The sequence below is a fragment of the Phascolarctos cinereus genome, unplaced genomic scaffold, assembly GCF_003287225.1.
Source record: "Phascolarctos cinereus isolate Bilbo 61053 unplaced genomic scaffold, phaCin_HiC Scaffold_4;HRSCAF=312, whole genome shotgun sequence".
Lineage (NCBI taxonomy): Eukaryota > Metazoa > Chordata > Mammalia > Diprotodontia > Phascolarctidae > Phascolarctos > Phascolarctos cinereus.
This window is the reverse complement of record NW_027555847.1, coordinates 622,365,765-622,389,939: the sequence shown is the minus strand read 5'-3', so window position 1 is coordinate 622,389,939 and position 24,175 is coordinate 622,365,765. Positions and strand designations below refer to the sequence as shown.

Below are 24,175 nucleotides of genomic sequence, written 5' to 3'. Positions count from 1 at the left end.
TTAAGCTTTAATAACTTCAGAAGTAAAAGTGCTACAAACTTACCAATAATACTGAAAGTTTAATTGTTTGATTTTTGTTTATGCTTAGTTTCATAAGTTTTCAATGACTTTTTTTTTTTTAACAAGACAGGGCACCCTGTGCGTGCAGTGGTTTCTGGATGACACTTTTTGAGACCAATGGGCCAGTACAGTAGGTCTCTTGCTTGGCCATCTTGGTCACCTGATCATTCTCCACTAGACTATTTCTTGTGGGGTACTGTCAAAACTGTACTGTACTGCAGGGTATCAAATACTTAGTCTTGGAATAATCTTAAGGCTAAGATTATAAATGTGGTCTTTTCAGTCACTGGGCAGAGCTGATGAGCTCTTACAAGGTTTGAAAATAGATTAGCGTGATATATAGCAAAAGATGGCGGTTATGTTGAATTTTAACAAGAAACATCAATATTCTAAAATTTAAAATAATTACCCTGTCAAACTTGTTTGCTAAGTTTGTAGCATTTATTCTTCTGAAGTAATTAAAGCTAAAAACTGTACTAAGACTCATAGGGAACTCTCTATCCTATTCTATCAGTAACGCGACAAGCCTAAGTCACAAAGGACACAAAGAAAAGCAAAAGGACAGTCCTTGCTCTCAAGGAGCTCACAGTGTAACTAGGGAACACAACATGCAAACCACTATGTACAACCCAGACACATACAAGATAAACTGGAGATAATCAACAGAGGCAAGACACTAGCATTAAGGGGAATCAGAAAAGGCTTCTTGTAGAAGGTGGAATTTTAGCTGAGACTTGAAGGAAGCCAGGGAAGTGACATGGCAGAGATGAGGGAGGAGAGTGTCAGGCCTGGGGAACAGCCAGGAAAACTGTCCCAAAGAGAGAGATGCAGAACCTCGTGGGAGGGAGAGCAAGGCAGCCAATGTCAATGGACTGCAAAGTACACAGCAGGGGAGGGGTGGGGTGTATTTAAGGAGTGAGAAGACTGGAAAGATAGGAAGGAGCCCAGGGTACAGAAGGCTTTAAAAGTAAGAGTATATTATCTTTGATCCCAGGGGCCAATAGAGTTCACCGAATCAGGGGAAGACATAGTCAAACTTGGTTTTTAAAAAGAAGATCAATTTGACAGTTGAATGGAGGATGGAATGGAGAAAGGAAGACCAACAGCAGACTATTTCATTAGTACAGGTATAAGGTGATGAGGGCCTGCACTGGGGTGGTGGGAGCATTTGAGGACAGAAAGGAGAATATACAGGAGATGTTATAAAGGTAAAACTGTCATGGGAGGTTGTGGGAATGAGAGTGAGGCATTGAGGATGACATCTAGGTTGTAAGCTTTGGTGACCGGGAAGATGGTGGCATCCAACAGTAAACGGCAAGTTAGGAAGAGGGAGGATTGGCAGGGGGGGTGAGGGGAGGGAGTAATAAATTCATTTGGACATGTTGAGTTTAAATGTCTACAAGACATTTTATAAATTTGAGATGCCCAACAGACATCTGAAGACGGGAGATGGGAGGTCAAGAGAGAGGTCAGGTGAATCAGATCACACACCAGATTCCTGAAATTAGATCAAGAATTAAGTTCCTATAATTGGTCCCCATATGAGCACACTGAAGAGGAAAGATAAGACATTCCATGAAGTACCTTTGGAATTGCTTTATATCCTTAGTATCCCTAAAAATCCTAATGGCCTGGTCTTGGGGACACAGTACAAGATACAACTTTTCTATATGGCTTATATAAGATAGCAGAATGTTTTCTTGTTATTTGGAAATCTGTTGGTTTGTACATACATTTTCCCCAAAATAGGAAATGGGAATATTTTTAGAAATGAAAAGAAACAAACCAATCTCTAGCAGCAACTATTCTGTGGATGAGAAAAATCAAGACCTAAATTCTCAGTCTTTGGGTTATTAATATTAGAGAGAAGATACACATTATTCCACACTTCAAAGAAATGGGAAAAAAAATTACTTTTAAAACTCACAAAATAATTCAGATAAATTAATAATTAACCTAATAATTTTACTGTTTATATCAAAGTAAATGATATCCAAGTGTACTGGATATTGAAATAGAACTTGTTTTACCTTAGAAATGGCAAAAGGAAAATATTCAAAGATCAGGACAAAAGAAGTCAGAAAATAAGGGTTACTGTTTGGCTGTATAAGGTATCCTAGTAGAGATGGACATTTTCCACACATAATTTTAAAAAAAGGAATTATTGTCTTGCTCCAATTCTCTTGAGAGAATGTGTCAGGCATCTGATGCACGTAACAATTTCTCAGGAAAAAGTACTTAAATAAGAATAACAAACCTTTCTATGAATTTCATCATCTAGTCTTCTCAGTTCCATTTCACGCTGGTCCAGCTGATTCCACAGAAAACGCTTTCTCGAAGCATTCAGGAGCTGTATTTCTTTTAATTTCAGATCTCTTTTCACTGCAAGTAGTCTTTAAATCCAAAATGCAACAAGAATAAATAAAACCTTCCCCAATATAGCTCTAAATTGAAAAATATTAAGTTTTGCAACAACAGCTGGCCTTCACCTATTCTCATCTACTTTCTGTTTAATGGGGTTCCACTGTCCCACAGCTGTGTTTACAACAGGGAAATGAAAGCTTCAGAATGACAAAACAAGCCTGAATTCACCAGGACTGGAAAAATTGCCCATGTGCCATTGACCATCTCTTTCATACTCAAAAGTTCCTCTGTTAAGTCTGTTACCCTAATTGTTTTAAACAAATAAAAACCCATTTCTAACTTTTGTTCAAAAAAATAACGTGACATTTTGTGCCCGGCTAGCTTCAGCAGCATTGGGTTTTGTTTTCAGGTTTTATGAAAAGGAAGCCAATGGCTCAACTCAATGGTTATTTTTTAAAAAAATTCATATTGCAAATAAACTTAAGCCACCACTACAGAATAGGAATCAAAGCATACTTCACAACTCCAATTAACCCACTCTCAACAATTTTAATTAACAGATATTTTGAATTTCAAATTTGTGTGTACAAAGAGGCAGTTTACTAAAAGGAGGCCTTTTTCAAAAGACAAATTCTGAATAGTATAATGGAAGGCATTACATAGTCAAGAAAAAATTTTTAAGACACATATGTGCTATTATAAAACAAAACCAACAAGATGGTGTTACACAGAATTTGAATGAAATAAACCAGTGAGAGCTGGTTTATCTAGAATTCTATTAACCAGAACTTTTGTGATTTGTCAATAAAGCCACAGATGTTCATGATGATGAATGGCTCTGTGGCCACACAAAAACAGCACTGTCTTTCAAATAATCAAAGAAAAATTAATTTATATTCACAGTAGTTCTAGTATAAAATGGGCTTTATTACATCCTACTTATCTGACACTGGGCCAAACTCTGCATGATATAAATGTATATGGAAATCAAATACTTAACCAGAATGCTCCTAAGCTAAATGGTGTTGAATTTCTAGTTCAAGAGCAAAAAAAGTAAAAGATAATGAAACCTGCTCTTGTATAGGTAACAAGAAACAGTGTCCTATCACGTACCTATCTCTTTGTTCTATGAGCTTCTTCTCCTCTTCCAGAAGAATATCCCTCCTCTTGTTCTCAGCCTCACGCAGCAGCTGCTGTTTCTGGTACCAAACTTCATCTTCATCTTTCTGTCTCCTTATTTCAGCTTCCATTTCATGGACTGCTTGCCTGAGTTAAAACAATTCCATATACGGTTATAAAAAATGAAATCAAAAGATCAAGATCAACCAAAAGGCCCTTTGCTCTTAAAAATTTATATAATGAATGTCAAAATTTACTATTTTACCATGAGAGAGGCCTGATTTGGTTAGACACTAAGGTTATGTTCAGAACAAAATAAAAATTTTTAAATGCTTCAGAAAATGCTTTCTCAAATCATTAAGAAGTAGTAGTATATTTTTAAAATTTCAGATCTCTTTTCACTGCAAGTGGAATTTAAATCAAAAGTGCAACAAGAACAAATAAAAATCTTTCCTGATAAACACTAAACTGAAAAATATTTTTCTACTTAATGGTATTTTATTTTTTCAAATTACATGTAAAGATAGTTTTCAACATTCACTTTCATACGATTTTGAGTTCCCTCCCTCCCCTATCCCCTTCCCAAGATGGCAAGCAATCTGATACAGGTTATAGATGTACGATCATATTAAACATATTTCCACATTAGTCATGTTGTGAAAGAAGAACAAAAGGGAAAAACCATGAAAAAGAAAAAAAGAAAAAACCCCTTGAAAACAGTATGCTTCTGTCTCACTCAGTGGTAGCCAGCAGCACTTGTAGGCTACTTTGTACGTACCCCCTTTCTTTGCCCCATCCCTTCCCCTGGCTCTAAATTCTTAGAGTAGGACAGTGAGCAGCCTCAGATTAAACAAAAATGGAAGAAGAAATTGCTGTTCTTGTCATTGACAATGGCTCTGGCATGTGCAAAGCTGGTTTTGCGGGGATGATGCTCTTCGAGCTGTGTTCCCCTCCACTGTTGGATGCCCAAGACACCAGGGTGTCATGGTGGGAATGGGGCAGAAGGACAGTTATGTTGGTGATGAGGCCCAGAGCAAGAGAGGTATCCTGACTCTGAAATATCCTACTGAACATGGCATTGTTACTAACTGGGATGACATGGAGAAAATCTGGCATCATACCTTCTACAACGAGCTTCATGTAGCCCCTGAGGAACACCCTGTTCTGCTTACAGAAGCTCCCTTAAACCCTAAGGCCAACAGAGAGAAGATGACACAGATCATGTCTGAGACCTTCAACACCCCAGCCATGTATGTTGCTATTCAGGCTGTGTTGTCTCTGTATGCCTCTGGTCGTACCACTGGTATTGTTATGGACTCTGGTGATGGTGTCACCCACACTGTGCCCATCTATGAGGGTTATGCCCTTCCCCATGCCATCCTTCATCTAGATTTGGCTGGCCATGACCTGACAGACTACCTCATGAAGATACTGACAGAAAGAGCGTACAGCTTCACTACCACAGCTGAAAGGGAAATTGTTCCTGACATCCAGGAGAAGCTGTGCTATGTTGCCCTGAACTTCGAGCAGGAGATGGCCACTGCTGCTTCCTCCTCTTCCCTGGAGAAGAGCTATGAGCTTCCTGATGGCCACGTGATCACCATTGGCAATGAGAGGTTCAGGTGTCCAGAAGCCCTCTTCCAGCCATCCTTCCTGGGTATGGAATCCTGTGGCATTCATAAGACCACTTTCAATTCTATCATGAAGTGTGATGTTGATATCCAAGAGGATCTATATGCCAACACAGTATTGTCTGGTGGTACTACCATGTACCCTGGAATTGCTGAAAGAATGCAGAAAGAAATCACAGCCCTGGCACCTAGCACAATGAAAATTAAGATCATTGCTCCCCCTGAACGTAAGTATTCCATCTGGATTGGTGGCTCTATTCTGGCTTCTCTTTCCACCTTCCAGCAGATGTGGATCAGCAAGAAGGAATATGATGAGTCTGGCCCATCCACTGTCCATCGCAAATCCTTCTAAATGGACTGCTAGCAGATGAGTAGCATTTGCTGCAGGAGTATTCACAAAGTAAAAATTTGCCCTGGCAAATACACACCTCATGTTAGCCTCATGAAACTGGAATAAGCCTTCTTTGAAAACAAACATGTCCTTGGGGAAGTTTGTATCTGATATTAGACAAATATCAGCACTTTTCAGATTGTTGAACCGTTACTGATTTGACCTCGTATTCAAGTTAACAGTTGTTCCCTTGGTGTACATTTTAGCATACCTTGTACATATCTTTGATCTAAAACCTGATACAGGTCGCTTCATTTTGACAGGTAAGGCTAAGAGTTAACTTCCATAGAAAATTGACCTGATAATATGGCAATATAGTGTCTGGCTGACTGACAGCTCAACAGCTGTACAGTTTAGTTCTGTAAAGCATCAGATCTGTACAGGGCATCTAAAGGTCAGATTTCCAGCATCTAAAAGAGCTGACTTGCAGAATTTCTTTCCTAAGGCTGGCAAGAGTTTATTAAATGTGTGTTGCGTCTTGCCACCATCCTAGCAGGAATACATATTCAAGCCTTAGGAACCAGGTTTTGTTTTGTTTTTTTCCTTAACCCACTGTTTCTCCCCAATGCCATGGGGCTAAGTTACTCAACCTTGAGTTGCAAAAAAGTCTGCATTTACAACCTGTAAATTTGTGCATCTAGTTAATTTATGTAAGATTTTTGTACATTGCCTTAATGTTCTCACATGACAGTAGAATTCCAAAATTTGTAAGTCATCCTAAGAGTTGAGAATTGTAATGCCCAACACATCACTGTGTAAGGAAAAATAGAAGTGCTGCAAGTAAACTGAAAAAAAAAAAAGTATGCTTCTATCTGCATTCAGACTCCACAGTTCTTTCTCTGGATGTGGATGGCATTTTTATGAGTCTTTTGGAAATGTCTTAAATCACTACATTGCTGAGAAGAGCTAAGTCTATCATAGTTGATCACTGCACAATATTGCTGTTACCATGTACAATGTTCTCCTGGTTCTGCTCACTTCACTCAGCATCAGTCCATATACGTCTCTCCAGTTTTTCTGAAATCCTCCTGCTCATCATTTCTTATAGCACAACAGTATTCCATTACATTCATATAACACAACTTGTTCAGCCATTCCCCACCCCAATGGATGGGCATCCTCTCCATTTCCAATTCTTTGCCACCACAAAAAGAGTTGCTATAAATCTTTTTGTACATGTGGGTCCTTTTCCATTTTTTATGAGCTCTTTGGGATACAGACCTAGTAGTGGTATTGCTGGATCAAAAGGTGTGCACAGTTTTATAGCCCTTTGGGCATTAAACTGAAAAATATTAAGATCTGCAACAACAGATGGCCTTCGCCAGCTTTAAAAAAAGGGTTAAAAAATCTGTTTCTAAATGTGTTCTTATGAATAACCCTTGTTTATATTCATAACATATTCAACTTACAAAAGACAAGTTACCATGATTTTCCCTTCACAACCAATGAGATGACATATGTAATGAAGAGCTTTGCAAACCTTAAAAGGGTTATTAAAATGTTTTAAGTTATTATTATTACTGTTGTTATTATTCCATGATTACCTTTCTTTTAAGTATTCCAGTTCATCATTCCTTATCCTTTCTAGTTCTTGAGTCTGATAGTTCACGATGAATTTGGGATACTTATTAAAGACTGGGTATTGGCTTTTTGTCAGAGGGACAAAGTCATCAAGCATGGTCTCCGGATGAATATCCACTGGAGTACAAAGCATGAGGCGATAGGCTTCTTGAATCACAACCATTATATCCAGGTTATTACGATGGTGGAAAAAATACTGTAAGAAAAATTTCTCTTAAATATACGGTTATCTTGTGAATATAGTTATAGAGTATGATATACACTATTGTTAAAAAAAAAAAAGAACCAAGTTATAAAGTACCCAGCAGAGAACAAAAGAAAACTTACAAGGAAGCAAAGAAAAGATGGACAGCTCTGAACACAATGTGTAGTATTTATTATAGAGGCTTTCTTGAAACGGATATTTATTGCTGTATATTATGAATCCTCTCTTACTTTCTGCTGGGCACATGGCAATGCTTTTTTTCTTTTCTTATTCTGTATTTAAGTTTATAATCTGTTTCTTTTTCTTTTCTTATTGTATATTTAAGTTTAAAATAAATTAACAAAAAAAAATCAAACAAGTTTATTTTCAATAGGAAATTTTTCCAGCAAGGACAATGCTTTTCTTAATATCTCGTGGGTTCCAAACTAATACTTTAAATGATATTTCCATAAGGCAAGACCATTCCTAACCAAAAATATTAGCTTGAGGAAAATAATTTTTATGATTAAAATGAAAAAATTTCTTGTACCCACAGAGAATGAATGACCTGACAGCAATTATAATCTTTTCTGTCACATAAAAGTCCCTATTGCCTTTGAGGATTAGTTCTTTAAAGGTCTCAGAAGTCTTTCCACGTTTTGCTAGTCTTTCTAGCAGACAACCGTCTGCTTTAATTTCATAAGTGTGACTGACATAAATGTCTAGAACAGATGATCACATTTTGTCATGGAAACTTCATTCAGGCAGTTTAACCAAAAACCTCTTCGACTCCCAACAACAATCTCTACTGCTTACAAGACATTTCTTCATGCAGAGTGAAATGAGCAGAACCAGAACAATGATTTAAAAATAATGTAAAAATGAACAATTTTGAAAGACTGAAACTCTGATCAATGCAATGATCACTCATGACTCTACATGACTGAAGAGGAAGCACATTCTCTACTTCTTGATAAAGAGGCAATGCATCCAGAGTGTTGAATGAGATATCTTTTTTGAAAATGGCCAATGTGGAACTTTGTTTTACTTGACCATGAGTATTTATTATAAGTGTTCTTTTTTCTTTCTGTTTTTTTCAGGGGTGGAGGTTGGTAGGAGAGCAAGAAAATAAATGCTTGTTATATGAAAAAAAATTAATTGAAAAAAGGAATATTAAAAAGCGAAAAGAGGGATATTTCTTGAGGCTATTTCTCCGACACGCCTTAAAGTTTTAAGGTATTATATAATGATTATTATGCTCAGTTGGGTTACAAGCACTTTCAATTTAAAAAATTAAACATTATATGCTGTATCTATCAAGAAATAGAGAGAGTTTCTGTTAGGATAAATAGTATAAGTGATATTCAATTGTAAAAAAGTAAAAACCATAAAAACCAACGTTATCCTGACTATTTTTGGCAAGTGATGCAGACATATGGAGAGCTTCAATTTAGAAAACCACAGATTTGTACCTCAAAGTCATCTTTAAGATTACAGTTGAGTAAAGGTGCCTTGCAGCAGATGTTGTAGGCCACAACGATCATGAGGAGGAATGAAGGGTGGTTAGAAAAGACACTGTCGAATACTCTAAGCCATTCTTCTCTTGTAAGAACCTCGGAGAACACTGTTTCTAGAAGGGGCCATGCATATAACTAAAATAAATAAGAAAAAGCTTATCAGTTTGATAGGTACCTTTCAAAACGAATGCACTGGCAGGGGCAGCTAGGTGGCGCAGTGGATGGAGCACCGGCCCTGGATTCAGGAGGACCTGAGTTCAAATCCGGCCTCAGACACATAACACTTACTACCCGTGTGACCCTGGACAAGTCATTTAACCCCACTGCCTCGCCAAAAACAAAAACAAAAAAATGAATGCACTGGTAATGCTGAGTAATTTCGGTTTGACATTCTAGTGAACAGTTATCAAAAGAATTTCTGTAATTTTTACCCTTTAGGTTTTGGAGACTGACAGGATTTTTGATGTCCCAGGACAAGTGTGGAAAACAAAGTATTAAGTGACATCTGTGTAAGGTTTGCAATGCGTTTTATGAAAGTGCAGCACAAGCAAAGGCCAACTACAAAGGGCAGCTCTGGTCCTTAGAAGCAGAGAGCATCTTACCTGGGCAGTCACTCCACAGTTCATATAGTGCTGCAGTAGTTCCTTGTCATGATGGGCCAAAAGGTTTTCTATCATACTGAGTATGTTGACAGGTGGATTAGGAAAATATTCAAACCAATGTTGACACCAATTAACTATGAAGGAAGAAAAGGGCAACGATCATATTCATGCAGCTGTGAAAGCACTCTGCAATCATGGGGTAGCGTGTGATACTGGAGAGAGGGCGGGGCCTAGAGTCAGGAAAGTCTGGGTCCAACACGAAGTTATGAATTGTGATCTGCTTGGTGAACAACGCTCCTCACACCAATGAAATCACAGACCCTTCATGTACTGGGTGATTCTAGCTGACTGAGACATGTCCTTTTAAAGTGTTATCATTCATGTGCACAGAAAGCAAAAGACATAGACTTCTGCATTAGAACAATGGACTAAACAGCTTCTCATTCATCAGAAATTTCGCAAATTCACTCAACTTCTAAAAGGCAATGGGTAAGAAAGGAGCAAAAAATAAGATACAGTAGCACTCATAAACCTAGGCAAAAAACCCATAAATTTCCAAATGATATTTGATTAAAAAAAAAAAACAACCAGCCCTTTCGCTAATTAAAAAATGAAGAAGAAATTCTTATAAAAGGTAGCTAGAAGACATATAAACCATGCCCTCACGCTGACACTGCTGGTCACAGTCAGGCACTACTCTGAAGCCTCCCCCTGGTGGGGAAGAGCGTGGGCCCTGGTTCCTGAAAGGCCTATGCCACTGATCAGATCCTGCCCTAATGGAAAGCTCCTGATGTGCATATATATGATTTTCCAAGGACCAGTTTAGCAAAGTTCCTAGAGGTTCATCAACCAGCTTGGCTGGCAAGGTGATGAATTTTTTGGACACAGCCATTCTTGAGGACTACCTACCAATGGACAGAAGGACTGGCAAACAGTATCAGTGGAAAGAATACCCACACTGAAAAAAAAATAATAATAATGAATTAAATTAAAAAATAAATAAAAGGGTTCTGAAGTACTGAATTAAGAAGTAATCAAAATCATAGAATCATAGCATCTCAAAGCTGGAAGGCACCTCGGAGATTGTCTAGTCCAAGCTATACCTCAAGCACAAATTCCCCCATCTACAAAACCCCTAGTTAAGTGGTTATTTAGCCCCTAATTCAAAACCTTCTTTGATGAGCAACTCTACTGGACAAGAAAGACAAAATCTAATGGTATAGAAAAATTTCCAAATATTGAACTTAAATCTGGCTCTCTGTAATTTCCACCTACTAGTCCTACTATTGGTCTCTGGGCCCAAACAAGGTGAATCAAACTTCTCTTGCATGTGACAGTCTATCAAATTAATAAATCATTCAACAAGCATTTTTTAATGCTTACTATGTATTAGACACCGACTAAATGCTGGGATACAAAGACAAAAATGAAATTTCTTGCCCTCAAGGAGCTTACATTTTAATAGAGGCACTAAAATGTAGATAAAACAGGCATATATACAGACAGAGTAGATAAAAAGTTATCTAAGAGGAGAAAGCACTAGCAGCTGAGCAGCCTGGAAAAGGCCTTTTGCAAAAAGCAGCATTTGAATGGGAGTCTTAAAGGAAGCCAGGGATTCTAAAAGGCAAAGGTGAAGAGAGAGTTCATTCAAGGCCAGGGAGACAGAAAGTGAAAAGGCATGGAAGCAGGATATTAAGTGTCCTTGTATTGTTAAGAAGTGGTATGTGTGGAGGAGATTCATGTATTAAGAAGCCAAGAGGAAAGGGCCAGATGGTAAAGACCTTTAAACGCCAAACAGAGGAGTTTCTATTTGATCTGAGAAGTAGCAACACGGATTGGACAGAGATAGTGGAGGACAGAAGGGCCTGGCATGCTAAGGTCCATGGGGTCAGAGAGTCAGACATGACTGAGTAACTGAACAACAGAAGTAACAGACAGCAGCTGGAGTTTACTGAGTAGGAAAGGCGATGTGCTTAGGTCTACACTTTAGGAAAATCACTTTGGCAACATCCTCTAGGATGTATGGGGCAGGGGATGCATAAAACTAGAGGCAGGAAGACCAAGTAGGAGGCTACTGCAATAGTCCAGATGAGAGGTAAAAAGGTCTGAGCTAGAGTGTGGCAATGCAAGTGGAAAGGAAGGGGTGTATTATGAGATGGTGTGGCAAAAGAAATGATAAGCTTTGGCAAATGACTGGATATGGGGGAGAAGTGAGAGTGAGGAGTTGAAGAGAAGACCAAGATTTTGAACCTGAATGTCTGGTATGACAGTGGTGTCCTTGATAGTAATAGGGAAGCTTATTATCGGGAAGGATGTGTTTGTATCTGTATGTGTACGTCTGCTGGCAGGGGCGGAGGGGATTATGAAATCTGTTTTGGATACATTGTATTGAGATGTCTATGGGGCATCCTACTGAAAATGTCCAACGGGAGTTGGTGATGTGAGTCTAGAGCTCAAGAGAACCAGGATTAGATATATCAATATGGGAGTCATCTGCATAGATAACTGAATCTGAGAGAGCTGAGCTGATGATATCACCAAATGAGAATACAGAAATGATAAAAAAAAAAGGGGGGGGAGGGCAGGGCACAATAAGTATGATATGGACGAAAATCAAGCAGAGAGACCCAAAGAGTAGTCAAGACAGGTAGAAAAGGGAGAGAGAGAGAGAGAAAAGTGAGATGAAAACTCAGAGAGGAGAAAATATCCAGGAGGAGGCAGTGAACAGTGTTAAATGATACAAAGAGGTCAAGATGGACAGAGGAATAAGAAAATGTCTTTAGATCTGGCAAGGAAGAGATCCTTGTAAACTTTGGAGATGACAGTTTGCATTGAATAATGAGGTCTAAAGGCAAATTATAGAGGGTTTAGAAGAGAGCAAGGGGAGAAGCAGAAGAATCATGTGTGACGGATTTGTCTAGAACTTCAGCTGAGAAGGGAACAGAGATATAGGATGACAGCTAGCTAGAAAACTAGGAGCTAGTGAGGGTTGTTAAGGATGAAAGAGATCTGGGTACATTTATGGGAAGCATAGAAGGAAGTAAGGCAGCTAGGGAGAGATTGAAGATGAAAGAGAGACAGAGGGAGAGAGAGAAGGAAAGGTGACAACAGCTTACACAATCTGCTGGAGAAGATGAAATGGGATGAGATCAAAGGTACATGCAGAGGAGCTGGCCTTAGCAAGAAGGAACATAACTCTATCAGAGACGGTGGAGAGGAGAGTGGGAGATGAATTAAAGGGGATTTGAGGGGAGGAGAAGCAGAGAACAGGGAGTTGCAGTGAATGGCCTCAACATTTTCCAGTGATATATGAGAGGCCCTCAGCTAAAAAAGGATGGGGACAGGGAGTGCTGTGGAGGGCTTGAGGACAGAAGAGGAGGTTTGGAATAGGTGCTGTGGTGAGCAGGGCAGAGAACCAACTAGAGACTAGTAGAAGGACTGGCTTGCTGCAGTGAGGCTTCAGGTGAGATCAGATAACACACACTGTAATGGACCTCTGAGCATGGGTGCGAGACATCTTCAGCTCCATTCAGCAGATGAGGAGAAGGATCCAGAGTTAAGGTTTGGCAAGAAGCGATCAGGACTAGGAGGCTCAGGATTCAAGAGGAGAGCTGAGCGAGAGACTGGAGGTCACAGTGAAGTCCAAGAACATGTTCAGGAACAGGACCACAGAGAGAAAGGCGGAATGATACAAGATGTTTCAAGTTAATTTTCACATCATTTCCTCCTAAACCCTTAAGCTCCTTCTTCTACAACCTAAATATCCCCAGTTCTTCAAACAATTCTCACATGACATGGCCTTGAGTCTTTATACCGTCCTGGATGCTGCCCCCGCCTCAACACTGTGTTGTCAGTGTCCTAATACCTAGTGGTCAGAACCAAACACAATCTCAAGACGGCAGTCTAAGATTTTAAATGAAAATAGGTAGCTTTGAAAGCCACCTATTTCCTTATAACCTTTAGTTGTTATATTACTAAGATTAATAAAAAGCACCAAATGTATCTTTAATTAGATTTTTTCCCTTTTGTTATATACAGAAGGGTCCATTTAAAATAGTTCCTATTTAAAGCCTATACTCTAAATAGGCCTGGTAGATCAATATGTCAACAGGCCTACTAAATTTTACGGATGGTCCAAAACAGAGGAGAAAATAAAGGGACATAATTTGGGCAAGTTCTCAAAACTACATACCCAAATAAGTAAGCATATACTTACCATTTCCCATTTTTTTTTAAATGTGAAAAAAAGGGGGGTTGGGTAGTACTTTGAGATAAAATATGCTTGCAAAGACAAGGATCTACTGAAGGTATTTATGTCAGCTTTTTAAAAAACACATGAACTTTGAAAGGAAAATCCACTTGAACCAGGGGTTCTTTACCCTTTTTTGTGTATGTCTTGGCAGTAAGTCTGGTAAAGCCTATGGATCCTTTCTCAGAATCGTGCTTTTAAATGCATAAAATACATAGGATTACAAGGGAAACCAATTAGATTGAAATACAGTTATCGAAACATAAAAAAAAAAGTTTAGACATCCCAGGTTATGCAACCCTGACTAAATGAATGTTGTTTAACTAAAGGAGAACCCTGATACACACTGAGTCAATTTCCTATAGTTTAAGCTGTGGCTTGTGTAGTGACCCTGAATTCTAGGCCAGGACTCCCTTCTCTATATTTACTGGAACATTTTTTTCTTCTGGTCTGATTATAATGGTTGTAGCAGAAGTCAGAGCTCAACAGAGGGAAGGAAGACCTGTGGGGAGAAAGGGCTGACAGGAGAAAAGGGAATAAAAGACTGTGTGGGGGCCAAAGCACCATTGTCCATCCCCCCCCCCCACCCCCCAGATAGATGGGATTTTCCTCTTGGCAGTGATATATTCTGTGAAGATGGTTAGGAGGTTATTATTAAGCTGACAACCTATTCCACAGGGTCCCCTTTGTTCTTTGGGGTAACTACAAAGTAATGAGATTAAATAAAGATCAGCATGGGGAAGAGGGATATTGGAGGACTATACCATGAGTACAAACTTAGATGTTCAAGTGAATGTTGTCTTTCAAAGCAGTCTCACTTGGGAGACTGGTGTTTATCCCTATGACACCATACGTTCAAAAGATCTTGGAAACTCCTCTTTGGGAACTTCCTTCAGACACTTACTAGCTGTGTGATCCTGGGAAAGTTATTTAACCTTGTTTGCCTCAGTTTCCTCATCTGTAAAATGAGCTGGAGAAGTAAACTGCAAACCACTTTAGTATTTTTGCCAAGAAAGTCCCAGATAGGGTCACAAAGAGTCAGATGTGACTGAAATGACTAAACAAAATGCAATAATCACAGCTTGCTTTCTTTCAAAGGGACCATCACATAACTTATTCATCAAACTTGGCTTTGGAAATAACTACAAATCACTTTCGTCCTCAAACGATAGACAATTTCCCATTATTAAAGCTAGTAAACTCCCTAAGACAAAAAAGTAAGAGGTGCCAATTTGCATGAGGGACGGTGTTTCCACTCAAGAGGATGAAATCGGCTCTAAAGGCAATTATGAAACAGGAGCTCCCAAAATACTCTGAGCAACAGGCTACATCAGTGGGCTAAGGGTCTAGCATCCCAAAGTGAGAGCAGTCATGTGGGTCATCTGTGTAAAACAAACCAACAAGCTCTGCCTCATCGTGTCACACTCACACAGCAGTTCTACACGGGGAAATCACGCTTTTTATTCCTACCAAAACCACATAAATCATAATCGCAATTTTTTTCACTTCTATAAGTAACATCTAGTATTTCCAGCGACTTGAGCAGTAATATAGACCAGATCTGGTTGATCCGATTCTGCCAGTGGGAAAGAAAATGCTTCCTTATTAGAGATGCATTACTTAAGGTCACAGAGATTTCATGCCATGAAGGACAATTCAATTTTGTATCTAAAAAAGCAAAGAGCTAATGCAACTTATAGGGAAAAGCAAGATAGGCCTACTCTTTCTATTCAACTGCATGTAGCCATCCAGACTGTTAAGATTTGTTTCTCGGGGCAGCTGGGTGACGCAGTAGATAGAGCACCAGCCCTGAAGTCAGGAGGACCTGAGTTCAAATCCAGTCTCAGACTAAACACTTAACACTCACTAGCTATGTGACCCTGGGCAAGTCACTTAACCCCAGTTGCCTAAAAATTAAAAAAAAAAAGATTTGTTTCTCTTTGCAAACAGGTTTCAGATGTCCACAGCTAAAATCTCCAAGTCATTCTCTACAAACTCCTAACTCAAACTAATCGGATTGAAAGTTTATAGGTCTAACTACTAGAGTAGTCTTTTTCTTCTACCTTCGTTGTTAATATGTTCATGGCTACAGGAAAAGACACTTCAGAAAATGTACGAGAATTCACTCTTTAATTGTAATCACTTGAAAAATTTTTACTTACTTAGGAGAGTGGCAATAACTTCAAAACAGACGAGTTGGTTGTTCTGGAATAATTTTACGAATGGAAATGCTAACAGAGGAAGATATGGAGTATCACCAAAGATAGCAGACCAGTGAGCTAACGCAGACATGGTCCTGTGAATGAAATAATGCCCAAGAGGCTAGAAAATATTTACAGGAATAAAAAAAAAAAGCATGCTTGACATTGGTTGAAGTAGATTTTTTTTTTATGCAAAAAATTTACTCTGAAGTATTCTCTCAAATGATTACTATAATCTGAAGATTCATAAACATACGTATGACCTAGCACTTCCATAGCAGAAGTGAAGGTTTTCCTATTTTTCCAACAGGCTGTCGGGTCCTAAATAAAAGTTAACACTCACAAAACTATCACAAATTAGAAAGATGTGGATCTGTCCTGCCACATTAGAATAATCTAATGATAAATAAGTCTTAAGAACCATTAACAGTATCCTAATTGGAAGAACAGCTTTAGTCCCAAGATTCTAAGTTTTAAATCATTCATTGCTTCTTTAAAACAAAATGCGGCAGCACAGCAATTCAGTATTTAATTTTCCCAGAAAAGTAAGAAAATATGAAAATGAGTCTAAAAGATGACAATCTTTTAGGTTCCCTTCCAGGTCTAGAGCCTCTGACCCTATTTCGGATGGTACTTCTGTTAATGGAAACGCAGCAATGCTACTCATTGATGGGCTTACAACTGGGGAGATTTAAAGTAAGTTTCATAAAGCTTCAAAAAGCACAAACCAAAAGAATAGTAAAATAAGGTCTTCTGCTACAAATGTTGTTTTGAACATCAATTTTTGCCTATCACTGTGCGTATTACAAGTCAGCTTGGTTACCCAACTGTGAGGTGGATCATTTCTAAGAGCTCAAGGTTACCTCCTCTCCACTGTGCAACTGGACCTAGGACCCAGCTAATGGAATGCTTCTGCAAAAGGCCACGATTCAGAAAGAATTTGGAAGCAGTGGGTGTCAGTAAGTTTATACTCCAAAAGGCCAGCATTCTAGATTATTGGCAACTCTTCTCCCCTCTACTAATTTGGTTCCTGAGAAGTGAATAGACCAGGAGTGGGGAACCTGTGGCCTCAAGGCTACATGTGGCCCTCTAGGTCCTCAAGTGCAGTCCTCTGACTGAATCCAAACTTTACAGAATAAACTTTAGCTCTATGTTGTATATTATATTGTTGTGGAGATAGGGATAAGGACAGAGCCTGAACCTGTGATTTTCACTGATGAAGAAACTCTATCAATGCAGACTGGCACCTTCTCTGCAATTTCTAGTCACAGAGAGTGGCCCTGACAGGTGAAGTATCTGTCTAGAGTCACACAGAAAAACTGTGTCAGCGGTGGGACTTGAACCCAGGTCTTCCTGGCTCCAAGGCCAACTCTATTCACATCATCACACTACCACTCCATTTTAAAATAACTTAAAGCTATTAATAATACACAAGGAAACTTTAAGCAGGTTTAAAAATATGTGGAGAAACAATCCCCTATTTTGTCTTTTACTTCTTCTGTGACCTGACGTATAATTAGGACTTTTTCAAACTAAAACACTTTAATCCAAAGTATGAACAACAAATTCAGAGGTAACACACAGAACGATACAAGCTGGCTTTCACCACATGAATGAAATGTGATGCTTTCTCAAGCACAGAACAGGAGTAAGGAGGAGTTCTAATCATGAGATATCATGGGGCATCTGAACAAGGTTCTAGCTCCTACTGAATTACAACTTAAGTGTGGTCGTATTGGCTTGTTTGAAGTATCCTGGGCTCCTAGAGCATTAGACACATTCACATTTTTAAATGATTATGAAAACCTTCCGAAGTCAGATATAAACTTTTCCTAGATTACACATATCATCCCACTAATGTGGATAACTGAGAACTGATTAAGGGAACATTTTATCAATTAATCAATTAATATTTATTATAACAATGGATTTTCAAAAATATACTATCTGTTCATCACAGTCATTATAGAATATTATTGTACATACCTCTGTAAAATTCTCAGTAATTTCCTACTCTTGATGGGGTATTTTTCATGAATGTTGAGAAATGCATAGTGAGTACCCTTATCTAGTAGGCTATTAAACGCTGAATAGTTTTCCGGCAATTGTAGCAGAGAGCGCCAAATGAACATTCTGAAATTAAGACATAATTTTACAAACAAGTTTCTCTCCATAAACCAGGAATGGCATTAAGGAATTTTTTCCTTCTTACCTATACTTTGTTGGATATTCCCCATAGCCTCTCAATAAGGTTTGTAGGCTTTTTTTGCATAATCCTTTGGGTAGGTCATTCTACAAACAGGAAGATGGAAACTCAGATTAACCATCTATCTGATGTGACCTATTTCCTTACAACTTGACTTACTTTTCTTTTTTGTATAAACCTGTATCTATCTTTTAAGTAACATTAGTTTCACCAATCTATATCTAAGAATATTTTTAGCATTTAAAAAAATGTTTCTGTTAGGCCTTTTGTTACTGCCCTATAACATTCAAGTTTCGATTAAATATTGGGCAAGGGAAAGTTATCTGTGGAAGCCAGACTCCAGGGTCATCTCTTTGGAATATCTTCGGCAAAACTATGGCAAATAAACTAAAGCTTCTATCTCACCTCTTTATTTTCAAGGTCAGCATCCATCATGTTTCTTAATATTGTGGTTGTTGTTTTGCAATCCTTTGCTTTCCGTGGTCGTTGTACCTTTCCTCCTATCACTCTTACTTTAAGATGACCTGGTCCTGTCTTCTTGGACAAGTCTTCAATTACTTTCACTAGAGGAGGAGGTGGCTAAAAGAGAAGTAATCTAGTGGTTACCTTAGAGGAAATAAGACTGCTCTGCTAATTCAGTTTTGCTGTCTGTGGTCATTATTTAGGCAAAAGTTCATGGGAAATTTCTGAATAAAAAAACTATACAGGATGAAATTGATTTTCCTTCCCCCCAACTTGCTTCCTTTCTTCCTTACTCCCTTCCTTTTTTTAAGCCTGGATCTCCCTATCTCTCCCAGACTGGCACAAGAGCTCCTATCTGCTGTTTCTAACCTGGGATGGTTCCTGCCTCTCTAGGCAGTCTGGTGGGCCCTTGCCTCTGAAGGCTCACATTTAATGCCAGACATAGTATGGATACCTGACTGTCTTAGCCCATTGTGGCTCGCAATCCCCAAGCTCAAGAGATCTGCCAGCCTCAACCTCCTTAGTAGCAGGGATTTCAGGCATGCGCCCCCACACGCAGCCTTTTCTTTTTGAGTAACATTTCAAAATACCTTTTTGATGAAGAACCATTAAAACACATAAGGTACTTGAATCAGATGGCAGTTATAAATGCTGTGAACAGCAATTCATTATCTCTTGAGGATGGGCCTTAAATCAGATAATAATGAGGCAGCGGCAGTAGCAGCAGTGGCAGAGCAGAAGTATTGGCTGTTGGGCCAGAGCTTGAGGTTTCCTGGACTAAGGTATGGCCTGTGAGGAATCGCAGTCACCTGGCTGGACAGTGCTTGCAAACAGCAATCAGGTGAGCAAGGCAAGACTCCAAAGGGAAGACAAAGGTAAGGAGGACCAGGAGGCTGGGAAAGGGTGTCAATGCCTTCATCAAATGAGCTTCAACTCCACCTGCTGCAGCGACTTCCCTATTGATGTCATGAGTTTGTTCTTGCCACTGAACTTGGGTTCAAGTTTTATTTATGTTTTTATCTGATTTTATAATTAAAAGATTTACACCCCTCCCCCCCAAAATTAAATAATATTAAACCATTTCTGACCCATATCATGCAAAAGCCAGACTTCACAACGGAAAAATCCCGATTCCAGCTTCGAGGCTCTTTGGACTCTTGGGAAGAATGTTTTTCCAACTCTGTTAAAACCTCTTTAGGAAAAGGGCTGTCCGTCCACATGCCATCAGCACTTAAAATCACAGTAGCCCTCCCTCTCTGTTTCTGATTGCATCTTTGACCTCACACGGGAACTATGTTATACCACTATACTATTAGACAATTTAAGGCAGATTTCAAATTATAAAATCTAAATACAGATGTCTAAGGGACCTAGCAAACACCAAAACAAAGCTCAATTTACTAAAGATAAAGTGACTTCAAAAACCACCTACCTCTTTGTATAGCTAGCTATAGCTACCTAATCTTCCATGCTGATGCTCAATAGTACCTCTGCCCAGAGCAAATAAATAAAAATTAAGATTCTGAATCCTAGACTTAAACTTATGATACTATAGTAGTCACCCTATGACCCAAATTCTTCATCTCTAAAATGGGAAAAAAAATTGATCTGTATCCTGATGACGTGAGAAAGATATCTAATTAAATAACTATTTAAATGATAAATGTTCAAATGATAAGGTAACAAAAGAGTTATTTAGGATCACAGATTTATGCTGCACGGGATCTTAGAGACAGCAAAGTCCAATCCTCTCATTTTACAGATAAGGAAACTGAGGCCATCAGAGAAGTTAAGTAAATGACCCTGGGTCACAATAGCTGGAGTCAAACTTGGGTCTTCCTGACATGAAGCCCAGCATTTTATCCACTATAATTAATAGAATAAAATCTATTTAAATCGACCCAACAATTATGTGCTGAGTGTTTGCTATGGGCTCAGCATCAGTAATTAGGTAATGTGGGCTATATAAAAGCAATATAGTACATAGCCAATCTTACAATGTAATTGTGAACACCAATGAAATCATGATAGAACAAGTAAGAACTAAATGGTGTGCTCAACAGTTCAGAGGAAGGAAGGGATAGCTTATTAATTGAGAAAATATGACTCGTCAACTCCTCTACTTCCCAGGGAACCTACTGGGTTAAGATCCTGTATTAAATTATTTGAGGAGTCATTGCAATTCTTAAAGGTGTGTATGTGCCTTGTTCACCCCCAACACTGTTAGAGGCAAAGGTGAAAATCAGGTTAAAATGGAAATCAAGGGTAGCCTTGATCAGTAGAATTAAGAGCTCAGACATCAGGGAAGCAAGAGTGTTGGGGAGAAAAAGAGGCTTCTGAGAGGCGTGATGAATACAATCAGCACGGAGCCCAGCGAGCAACAAGACAGGTAAGAGAAGGGGAAGTGAGAAACCTTACAGTACAAAGTGACATGGACATCATGCAGGTGCTGAGGGCAGCCTCACGGAATGAATAAAGCTGGGGAAAAGATGGGTAAGGTGTGGATGGCTGAAAAAGTGGTTGAAGAGCAGAAGTGAGTGTTAAAGACTCCTTCCCAGAGATGGGGAAGAGAGGATTCCCTTCCCACAGGAGTAGCACAGCAGAGAGAGAGCTGGGCCCAGAGTTCAGGAGAGCCAAGTTCAAATCCAGCCTCAGATACTTACTAGCTGTGTGACTCTGGGCAAGGTGATCAACCTCTGCCTGCCTGTTTCCCCCACTATAAAATAGAGAAAATAACAGCATCTACTTTCCAGGACTGTTGTGAGATCAAATGAGATCATATTTATAAAGTGCTTAGTCCAGTGCCTGGCACACACAGTAGGGCTTGATAAATGCTTATTTCTTTCCTTCCATAGGGAAAGAAGCAGGAAGACAGAACTTTTAATGAAAGGGAAGGCAGACTCATGAGACTCATGAGAAAAGATCAGCAGGGTGCTAGTGCTAGAGAAAGAAGGGTCTGAGGCCTTCCTATGTGTTTGGTCTAGAAGCCTATCCGGACAAAACACAGAAACAGGGATGATGGGAAACAGAGCCTTTGGGGACAGACAATGAGTTTATTTTTAGACATGCTGAGTTTCAGAAATGGAGGCGTCATTTAAAAATACACAATTACAGTAAAAGTGAGAGACATAGTTATGGACGTCAACAGTCCAGAGGAGAAAGCAGAAGCTAGTCAGGTAGGTGAGAGAGGGGGCATATAAAAAAGAAGGCAAAAGGCACAAGTACACAGAGAAATACATTAAGCTTACTTCGAATGATACATTATTTTAACGAGTCTTTGATGATTTAGTGTGCTTCATGTCTTACCTTATTTAATTCTTGGGTTAAAACCTGAACAGAATATACATTTAGGCTCCCATTTTCCATTATCGAAGTAATATATCGCCCATTTGGACTAATTACAGATGTGCAGATGCCTTCATCAAGGGTCCCAATATCAAAAAGAAGTTTACAATTCTGTATATTGATAAACCTCATAATGCCATCCTGACCCAACACTCCAAGGATCTAAAAATAAAGAGACAATATCTAAATACAGAAATATGATTTTAAACATTTCTCAGCAGAGTAAAACCTGTTAGGCCTGAAAACATTTATTAGGAAAACCCTAAGTATGAGCACTAATATAGGTTCTTAAAACAATAAATAAGTAAACAATACCAAGACAGGATAGGGATAGGATCTGTGATTTCACTAGCACAGGAATCTCCCAAATGAGGAAACTGCCCCTTACCAATTCAGGCTGGCAGCTTCTAGTCTTAAGAGAGTTGCTCAGAGGCCTGAGAAATTAAAGTGACTTGCCCAGGGTCACACAACCTGTATATTTGAGATTCAAGACTTGGACCCAAGTATTCCTGGTTTTGAGGCCAGCTCTCAATTCTTATCTCCATGCTGCCTCACAAATAACACCACAAATCTATCACCAACATGTAGCATACAATTTGAATTATATAAAATTGCTAAATTATATAAAAATGCTAAAAATTATAGCATTCAATCAGTCCCTTCAGGAAATACTATACAGCTCAGAAAACATATGCACTCCTTTAAAGGTATAAAACTGACCTGATTAGAACCAGCATCAAAACTGTCAGGAATAAATTCTATGTGGCGAATGGAACGGATTTTTGTAGGCAACTGGATTATTCTGAATAGCTGTTGAGTCTCCAAACACCACAAGTGAAGATGGTTCGATTTACCTCCAGCAGCCAAGATTCGACCATCTCTACATAAGACAGAGGTTAGAAATTTTTCCCTATCAGCTAAATCAGGGTGAAAATTACACTTACAATGACTATCATGAGTTACTATTGCATTACTCCTTGAAAAAATGTTTTCTATTCAGAGAAAATAATCATGTTTATGAATATAAAATTGTATGTTCATATACAGCATTTTACATTTACACATGATATCCCTACCTACACATACACATGCATATATAAACATACATGATCAGAAAGTAGCTGTCATGATATGTAGAAGAATGGAGCGTTGTGCTCCAAGATAGTGAGACCTAAGAAGTGCTCCGTTTCCCTCTACCCATTTTTGTTTTAAGGGATGGTTCACTGGGAAATGTAGGTGATGTAAAAATAAAAGATGTCAATAAAATTTATTTAAAAAAACAACACACCTTTACAACATACCTGGTAACAGCAAAAACTTTGTACTTCAAATCAGACTCAACAGGTGGTGGTGGCAATTGATATTTACAAACAAGGGCATCGCATTCCCAGGCAAAGATGGAATTGTCTTTAAAACAGCTAAGGATGGTGTTGCTGAATGGAAGAAAGAATACCTGAATGGAAAGAACACATACATTTTTTCCAGTAAGAACAATAAACAAAGTTCTTTAACCACAACATTTTGCAACAGGGTCAATTTTTCCTAATTTAATCATTAAAAACAAACACGCAAATACAATTTCCAACAGTATTCTTCGCTTACCAGATTCACTCTAAAAGTTTCCATATTTCTAAAGTTAGTCAAAGTTAACACAAAGTGCAACCATTCTAGTTAGTTCTCAGAAGAAAAACACTTTTAAGTTTCAACTTTATCAGTATTTTTCAAGTAAAAAAGATGTACCATTTGAAAATATCTGTAAATTGTTATATTTCACTATAATTGTTCCTTATCCATGTGAATGAATGAGAACATAAGACTCACTTAATAACATTATATCAATATACTTACACTGGCCTTACTGGAAGGGTCTCAAAGTGCTTCCTTCATTTTAACGATGGGCCAACGGGGGCACTAAAGGCTAAATGAACCAGTGACAACATTAAAAATAACATCACTAGGTGGCGCAGTGGATAAAGCACTGGCCCTGGAGTCAGGAGGACCTGAGTTTAAATCCAGCCTCGGACACATAACACTCACTAGCTGTGTGACCCTGGGCAAGTCACTTAACTTCAATTGCCTCACAAACAAAATACACAACAACAACATCCTAGCCACATAATTTCCATTCTTCTATTATGCTTTCACTTGAAAACACAGTGGTATTTTCAATGGTTTGAGATAATCAAAATTTTTCGAAAAGCATTTATTAAGCACCTACTATATACCAGGCACTGTGCTAGGCACTAGCAATCCTGATAGAGTA

The 24,175-nt window shown here is 38.7% G+C and overlaps 1 protein-coding gene and 1 pseudogene across 5 annotated transcripts in view; one reads left to right on the top strand and one right to left on the bottom strand.

Moving 5' to 3' along the window:
• The window catches only part of TBC1D31 (TBC1 domain family member 31), a 73,143-nt gene that overhangs the window by 26,053 nt on the left and 22,915 nt on the right, over nt 1–24,175 (bottom strand). For all 5 annotated transcript variants that reach the window (XR_002320425.2, XM_020964940.2, XM_020964941.2 and 2 more), the window contains exons 5-16: nt 23,214–23,365; nt 22,633–22,792; nt 21,874–22,074; nt 18,511–18,684; nt 18,112–18,191; nt 17,886–18,032; nt 15,861–15,994; nt 9,450–9,583; nt 8,803–8,982; nt 7,110–7,342; nt 3,538–3,690; nt 2,318–2,453 (exon numbers count right to left, since the gene is read on the bottom strand). Coding sequence is in view for 4 of the 5 variants with exons in the window: in XM_020964940.2 (XP_020820599.1) it covers nt 2,318–2,453; nt 3,538–3,690; nt 7,110–7,342; nt 8,803–8,982; nt 9,450–9,583; nt 15,861–15,994; nt 17,886–18,032; nt 18,112–18,191; nt 18,511–18,684; nt 21,874–22,074; nt 22,633–22,792; nt 23,214–23,365 (1,884 nt within the window). In the remaining variant the exon portion in view is untranslated. The remainder of the gene's footprint in view (nt 1–2,317; nt 2,454–3,537; nt 3,691–7,109; nt 7,343–8,802; nt 8,983–9,449; nt 9,584–15,860; nt 15,995–17,885; nt 18,033–18,111; nt 18,192–18,510; nt 18,685–21,873; nt 22,075–22,632; nt 22,793–23,213; nt 23,366–24,175) is intronic.
• On the top strand, nt 4,365–6,070 carry LOC110193272 (actin, cytoplasmic 2 pseudogene; annotated as a pseudogene).